The sequence below is a fragment of the Oryx dammah genome, unplaced genomic scaffold, assembly GCF_014754425.2.
Source record: "Oryx dammah isolate SB20612 unplaced genomic scaffold, SCBI_Odam_1.1 HiC_scaffold_29, whole genome shotgun sequence".
Taxonomy (NCBI): Eukaryota; Metazoa; Chordata; class Mammalia; order Artiodactyla; family Bovidae; genus Oryx; species Oryx dammah.
In genome coordinates, this window is record NW_024070213.1 from 17,986,177 (window position 1) to 17,994,123 (window position 7,947).

General features: G+C 43.4%; 1 protein-coding gene across 1 annotated transcript; it reads right to left on the bottom strand.

Annotated features, from left to right (window-relative positions):
• Positions 1-381: 381 nt before the first annotated feature.
• On the bottom strand, positions 382-7,579 carry AICDA (activation induced cytidine deaminase). Its single transcript, XM_040233892.1, has 5 exons — positions 7,566-7,579; positions 4,524-4,671; positions 1,628-1,901; positions 1,237-1,352; positions 382-435 (listed from the first exon to the last, which is right to left on the bottom strand). The coding sequence occupies exons 1-5, from the start codon at positions 7,577-7,579 to the stop codon at positions 382-384; spliced, it is 606 nt and encodes a 201-aa protein (XP_040089826.1).
• Positions 7,580-7,947: the final 368 nt, after the last annotated feature.

Here is a 7,947-nt window from a genome sequence, read left to right on the forward strand (position 1 = left end):
AATCAAATAATTAAAAATACTGGTCATAAAACCTCTGATCCTCTCACCATGCTCCTCAGCGTTAACTTCTTGCTTTCTCTCTGCTTATAAGTCAAGAGTACTGACACTTAGGGGCTCTCAGGCCTTGCAGTTCTGCCATTTCCCAGTAGGGGGCGATGTTACATTGAAAAACGGAACCAGTTTTTTGGCATTAACCCTGGTGGGTCTGTGTTCCTTCTCTTTTCAAGACATTTTTTTAAAAAAAGTCCTCTATGAATACTTTTTTTTTAAAAAACTCAAAGAAAGTGAGAGTTGAAGAACAGCAGAATTCTTCAAAGATAGTTCTTTTACCCACTATCTTCACAGATACTTCTTTGTATGTGACATTCTTGAAGGTTGGTATCAAAGTCCCAAAGTACGAAATGCATCCCGCAAGTCATCAACCTCATAGAGTGGCTGTGGGGAAAGACAGTGGGTGCCTTTGTAATTTTTGCGTTAATTTTTTCTTTTGTTGCACCGCATCGGGGATCTTAGCTCCCCGACCAGGGGTCGAACCCATGTCCCCTGCCCCAGAAGCTCGGAATCTTAACCACTGGACCACCAGGGACGTTCCCATTAATATTTTTGAAGAAAAGAAGGGGAGAGGGAGAGGAAAGAGAAAGAGAGGAAGAAATTTTACCAGGAGTAAAATGGATTCTGAGGAGAGTCTAAGTTAAAGATGTGAGTGAGGAAAGAGAAGGGAGGGGATGAGGGTGGGGAAGGGGGTAAGGGAAAAGAATCTTACTAGAAGGCTAGTGATCGTGCTAAGTCGTGTCTGACTCTTGGCGACCCCATGGACTGTAGCCCGCCAGGTTCCTCTGTCCATGGGATTTCCCAGCAAGAATACTGGAGTGGGTTGCCATGCCCTTCTCCAGGGGATCTTCCCGACCCAGGGATCGAACCTGAGTCTTTTCTGTCGCCTGGATTGGCAGGCATGTTCTTTACCACTAGCGCCACCTGGGAAACCCCAGAGGGCTAGTAGAGGGCTTTGAATTGTGAAACATTAGAGCAAACTCAGTTGTAGGAGAAATGACAACAAAAACAGAGACGAGAAAGTTTTCATCATAGGAAAAATAAGAGGAGAATGATAAACACACACACACAAACACACATGCGGAAATGTAGGAAATACAAGAAAAGGAAAGATAAGTAGTGCCAGGGATAGATAACTTTGGAGAGAGAAAGAAAATGAGAAGCAAAGAAAGCCCCTTCACTTACCAAAAGGATGCGTCGAAGTTGTCTAGACAGACGAACTGAATTTTCATGCAGTCCCTCCCAGGCTTTGAAAGTTCTTTCACGATTTTCCACAAAAGTATTCCAGCAATAAAAATAATCTATTTGAAAATTTAAAAAGGAGAGGGGACGGGATGGGTCCGAGCTCAAATCATGAGGAAAGAAAGAAAACCCTGCCACCCCTCCCCCAAAGTCTTGGGTCCACCGATTCTTTTCCTCCAATTCTCCTTGATAGCTTTTGGCCCCAGAGGCGAGTTAGGACCTTTGGGGGCGAGTTAGAATTCTGGCCCCCTCTCCCCTATTTCTCACCCTGGCTTTTCGCAATCTGAATGGCCAGTCCTGCTCTGCAGAGCCGGGCCGAAAGGTCCCCGCGCACCTTTGAAGGTCATGATGGCGATCTGGACTCCAGCGCGGTGCAGCTGCCGCAGCCCCTCTGGCTCGTTCTTGCGCTCCTTGTCGCAGAAGTAGAGGCGCGCCGTGAAGATCCGCAGGCTCAGGTTGGGGTACCCCCGCAGGAAGTCGGCCACGTGCCGTGCACAGTCGTAGCAGGGGCTCCAAGACGTGAACCAGGTGACGCGGTAGCACCGCCCAGGGTCCAGATCCCAGTCAGAGATGTAGCGGAGGAAGAGTAACTCCACGTGGCATCCGGCCTGGGGAGAGAGCAGAGACTCAGGGGATGGTGACCGACCTTGACTGTCCTGCTGGTAGCTTCACCGTCATTATTAATTCGTGTCCCTCCCACTGGTCAGCCTTTTTGGGGTGTCTGTCTTCGGTTTTGTCCTAGATTACAGAAAGGCTAAGCGACTGCCCGAAGGACACAATGATGAGCGGTGATCCAAACTCTTTGCACTTTTGGCCTTGGGAAGGGGAAAGGGTGCAGATTTTCTGTGGAACAATGGGAGGATGGAATGAGTTGAGTGGGTCAAGTAGCATCACACTATCCCAGATTTAATGTTTATTTGTGGAGTTGCTTTTCCTTCCTTGGAGAGGAAGGAACATGGCTTGGAAGTGCTGTTGATGTAACCGTTGTGAAAATACATTGGACTCCACTACACCAAGTGGAGAATAAAAAGTTAGGGTTAGGAGAGTCTGAGACTGACAAGTGGGTGTTGTAAAAGAGGTAGTAGGCACCGGTTGTGGTTTAAGAACAATTAAATACAGGGGTCCCTTGTTTTATTGTGCTTGGCTATATTGGACTTTGCAGATACTTTGTGTTCCGAAGGTTTGTGGCAACCCTGCCTTGAGCAAGTCCTTTGGTGTCATTTTTTCCAACAGCATCCACTCACTTTGTGTCTCTGTGTCGCAATTTGTGATTCTTCAAATTTCAAACTTTTCACTATTATGGTTATCTGTGGTCAGTGATCATTGTTACTACTATGACTCATAATAGCAGTTTTTAGCAGTAAGCTTTAAAATTAAGATATACATTTTTTGTTTTAGATATAATTGTATTGCATACTTAAAAGAACTGTAGAATAGTGTAAACATATACCTTTTGTATGTACTTGGGCTTGATTGGTGGTTCACATGATAAAGAATCTGCCTGCAGTGGAGGAGATCCAGGTTTGATCCCTGGATCGGGAAGATCCCCTGGAGAAGACATGGTAACCCACTCCAGTACTCTTGCCTGGACAAGTCCATGGACTAGAGGAGCCTGGCGGGCTACAGTCCATGGGGTCACAAAGGGTCAGAGAGGACTGAAAAACTAGCATTTTCAGGAAACCCCCAAATTTGACTCACTTTATTGCAATATTCTCTATTGCAGTATGCTTTATTGCCACGTTCTGGAATCAAACCTAGAAAATCTCCGAGGTGTGCCTGTAATGAGTTTGCTCTTTGTATAACCCCCCATGATTGTAATAGTAATCACTATAGTGAGATATAGCAAGTCCTCTTCATATTGCAGAAAAGTCATTGCTCCTAGAATCTGAAGACCTAGGTTCCATAAGTCACCCAACTCTTAGATCTTCTGATTCCTTATAAGTTAAATGGAGTTTTGTTGTGAAGACTCAGGGAGAGAGAAGGAAAGGAACACAAAAGCTTTCTATGTTTAGAATGTGTGTTATCACCAAATAGGGAAAAGATTAGAAGCTAAAACAATTGCAATGGGATAATGAACACAATACAAATAGAGGCCAAGAAAAGTGGAATGTGTCAGTATCACTCTACCCAGGGATTCTTCCCTGCGTTTCCACCAAGACCATGTGTCAACTGCACGTTATGTAAACTCTTCTGGATTTTGGTGACAAAGTCTCTTGAAAATGTAATTCCCTGATCTTCTAGGTCTTTTTTTTTTTTGATGCTAGATATGTTATTGCTCAGTTGGTAAAGAATCTGCCTGCAATGCAGGAGACCTGGGTTCAATCCCTGGGTGGGGAAGATTCCCTGGAAAAGGAAATGGCAAGTATTCTTGTCCACTCCAGTATTCTTGCCTGGAGAATCCTATGGACAGAGGAGCCTGGCAGGCTACAGTCCATGGGGTCCCAAGAGTCGGACACAACTGAGCAACTAAACCACCACTGCCGCCATATTATTGAGAAGCAGTTTTTATTATTTATCTATTCATGGCTTCTCTTGTTGCAGAACAGGAGCTCTTGGGTGCGAGGTTTCAGTAGTTGCAGCATGAAAGCTCAGTAGTTGTGGCACGTGGGCTTAGCTGCTCCAGGGAAATCTTCGTATACCAGGGATCGAGCCTGTGTCCCTGCACTGGCAGGCAGATTCTTATCCACTGTGGCACCAGGGAAAACCTGATCTTCTAGTTTTAATTCATGGTCTCCCTGAATTTTCTGAGGGTCACTATGATGAATGTACTTACTGGCTTATTATCTAGGTGAGCAGGAAGGAATAGAAATCATTTGAAAGATAGAACTGAATCATTAATTTTTCCTAATTCTTCTTCCTTCATTTTTTTAAACTCCAAAGCCACAATTTGTTTTTCTACGTTTAAAGTTCAGCTTGAATGAGCTGATAATATTCCCCCAAATAAAAAGTCTCTTTCTTTTGGTTTCTTCCTTAATCTGAAAAGCAATTTGGGTGCTGGGGAAAGGAGAGGAAGGTTTGGGGCAGTGATTCTTAGCACTGAAACAAGTTCTTTGGAACCTGTCTATTGTGGGTGCAGGGACACAGAAAAAAGAAAAGATATCTCAGAAATCTAATCGAGACAAATGAACCAGGCTGAGTAGCATCATCAGCAGGTGGCTATAAAAGTGTCCTCAGTGTAGCTGCTTGGGAAGCAGGCATTAATTAATTAATAGCAAGATATTAATTGATACCTTATTTCGAATGTGCCCGAAGTCCAATGAGAAGGAGGTGGGACTGTCCCGCCGCTTCACCACGTAGCACAAGTAGGTCTCATGGCGGCCCTTAGCCCAGCGCACGTTTTTGAACTGGTAAATAAACTGTCTCTGCTTCATCAAGAGGCTGTGGGTGAGAGAGGAGGGAGGAGATGCAGCCTTCTTGGCTTTCCATCAGCTTTTAAAGAAAAATTTGTAATACTTGGGCCAAACCAGAGGAGATGCTCTTGCTTCCTTATGCTGGATGCCTAAGACTTACTGAACTTCAGATCCACTACTCCTTTTTATGCTTGTATTTAAGACCAGTTGAGACAGCAAGAACCCCAAAGTGATCCATGCTCACAGGACAGGCTCCTCCCATGGCTGCTTTCTAGATGTTGATAACTTGGATTTACAGACGTCTTTCCCAGTTTCATCTTTTCAGGTTTTCTCTCCAGTATTAGTCATGTCTGACTCTGCTACCCCACGGACTATAGCCTGCCAGGCTTCTCTTGTCTATGGAGTTCTCCAGGCAAGAATACTGGAGTGGATTGCCATTCCCTTCTCCAGGGAATCTTCCTGACCCAGGGATTGAACTTCTGTTATCTCCTGCATTGGTAGGTGGATTCTTCACCACTGAGCCACCAGGGAGGCCCCAACCTCTACCTAAATGTCCAACATAAATCTCAGATTCTAAGTGGCCAAAACAATATTCCCAAATTGCCCTGTCCTGACCTCCCTCTCCTATCCTACCAACTTGCCATCCCAAGAATATAGTCTAAAAGCTTGGAATCATTTTTGATTCTCCTTCACTCGTATTTAATTAATTAATCATCTAAATTTATTGAGTCAAACTTTCCAATATTTCTGGGAGTGTCCCTGCTCTGTTCTCTCGGTTCTCTGCTTCAATCCAAGCCCTAATCTTTCTTTTTATCACATTGTCTTGATCTCTAACATCTCTCTGCCTATAGTCCCTTCAAAATAACAGTTTCCATGAGGTGCCCTAGAGATCTCAGAAAATCTAGAATAAACTCCAAACTCATTAACTGTGGTAAAGCTTTTACAGTTGGACACAACTACGTTTCTATCCTTGCTTCTTAGTATTTTTCTCTTTTCTCCCATCATTTCACCCCCTTCCTTACTCGTGTAGCAGGCCCCCTGGCACTAGTCTCTAGTTTTCTTTCCAGCCATCTTGCTGGTATACATCTCTTGACTGAATTCTTTCTTGCCTTTTTTACCCCCACTGTGCAAAACCTACCCCTCCTTCAAAGCCTAACATCAATTTCAGCTCTTCCAGGAAGACCTCTCTCAATTGCCACTATCCCCTCTTTCTAGGCAAAACTGAATATTAACAGCAACAAAAAACCCCTCCTGAAGTTTTCTGCTGTTCTCCACTCATCCCTATCAAAGCATTCAACCTTTGTTATCAATTGATTGCTACATCTGTCTGTCCCCCTCAGATGTAGAATGTAGATTAGAATTTCTGTGCTTTGAGTCAGGAAGTGACACTTTTTGAGTCATATGTTAAAAGTGTGAAAGGTATTTGACCATTCTCAACTTGAATATTACAAAAAAGTAGAAAGTGAAAAATTTTTAAATGTTAAAGAATTAAGGTTTAAAATACCAATATATCTAGTGATAATTAGACACAGAGCTTCCCTGGTGGCTCAGACAGTAAAGAACCTGCCTGCACCATGGGACACCCTGGTTTGATCCCTGGATTGGGAAGATCCTCTGCAGAAGGAAATGGCAACCCCGTCCAGTATTCTTGCCTGGAAAAATCCCTTGGACAAAGGAGCCTGGCGGGCTACAGTCCATAGGGTCACAAAGAGCTGGCCATATGACTGAGTGACTAATACTACATTTTACTAATTAGACATACTATCTAATGATAATCACTGTTAATATACTTATGTTTTTCCTTTTAGTCTTTTTATGCATATAAATTTACAAGATTTGAGTTAGGCTGATCTCATGTATAAATTCACAATATAATCTAAATATTTTGCCATGTTCTTCACACACCGGGGATGGGGGTCAGGGACAGATGGCTTTTTGTTTTCCAGCACAGTGTCTTGCATGTTATAAGCACTAAATTGAGTTGAATTTGTAGAAATAACTGTGCCAACACAAGTTCCTTTGTAGTTGTGAACATAGCGCAAGCTATACAGTGTGTGTGTGTGCGTGCGTTAGTCGCTTAGCTGTGTCTGACACTTTGTGACCCCATGAACTGTAGCCCAATGTGGTTGATAACCAAAGCATCAGTAGTGTCCCTGGTTTTTGTCCTTTGTCTTTTTCAGCAAAAATATCTACCTGTGGCGATAACGCTGCCACCTAGTGACGTTGAGCAGAAGTGCAGACAACTTGTCAAAGTAATGATCTAGGCAGTAATTTGAATACGGTTTGCTGGCAAGAGAATTGAAACTTATTTCAATTTTTTTTTTTTTTTTTTTTACATTGAGGTTTCCAGGTGGTACCGTATAGAATCTCCCTGCCAATGCAGGAGGATCGGGTTTGATCCCTGGGTTGGGAAGACCCCCTGGGAAAGGAAATGGCAACCCACTCCAGTATTCTTGCCTGGGAAATCCCATGGACAAAGGAGCCTGATGGGCTACTGTCCATAGCATTGCAAAGAGTCAGGCATGACTGAGCGACTGAGCACACACACGCATAATTTACATATTTCACCCATTTAAAATTCACAATTCTATGAATATTGGCAGATGTAAACACTTAAAACTGCTACTACTATCGGTGTACAGAACATTTTCAGGGCACCCCTCCCCCCAAGTTTTCTCATCCATCTCTTCAGTCAGTTCTTTTTCCCCCTCCCAGGCACTGTAACTATAAATTATGGTTTATTTTCTAGAATTTTATTTTAAGTATACATTACCACCTCATTTGTGTCTGACTTCTTGTACTAAGTATATTATGACTTTGACATTCATCCATGCTGTTGCATGTATCAGGAGAGTTTGTTCTTTTGTCCTGCAAAGCAATATTCCATTGCTTCGGTACAGCACATTTCGTATATTCACTCACCTGTTGATGGACATCTGGATTGTTTCCATTTGAGGGTTATTGTGAATAAAGCTTCTACACCCACCTTTGTAGGGACATGTTGATTATTGATACTTTGATAGTGAAATACATGAGATAGACCCAGAAGTCAACTTCCCAAGTGTCACCCTTAGTAAATCTGTAAGCAAGGGCCAGAGATTTTTAAAGGTGTTGTAATTTGAATGTTTTTCTCACACACATGAAGCTTATTGGAAATCGTTTTGGGGGGCGGTGTGGGGGGTGGGGCGCTGTGCCACATGACGTGAGATCTTAATTCCCCAACCAGGGATCAAACCCATGCCTCCTACAGTGGAAGCATGGGACTTCCATGGAAGTCCCTGGAATCCGCTTTAAATCCTGAGGT

Excerpts from the sequence above, each read along its gene's own strand:
- AICDA (XM_040233892.1), bottom strand. Across the intron at positions 1,902-4,523 it reads TCGGGCACATTCGAAATAAG|GCCGGATGCCACGTGGAGTT; the intron begins GTATCAATTAAT and ends CTCTCTCCCCAG. Across the intron at positions 436-1,236 it reads AACTTCGACGCATCCTTTTG|CCACTCTATGAGGTTGATGA; the intron begins GTAAGTGAAGGG and ends CTTTCCCCACAG.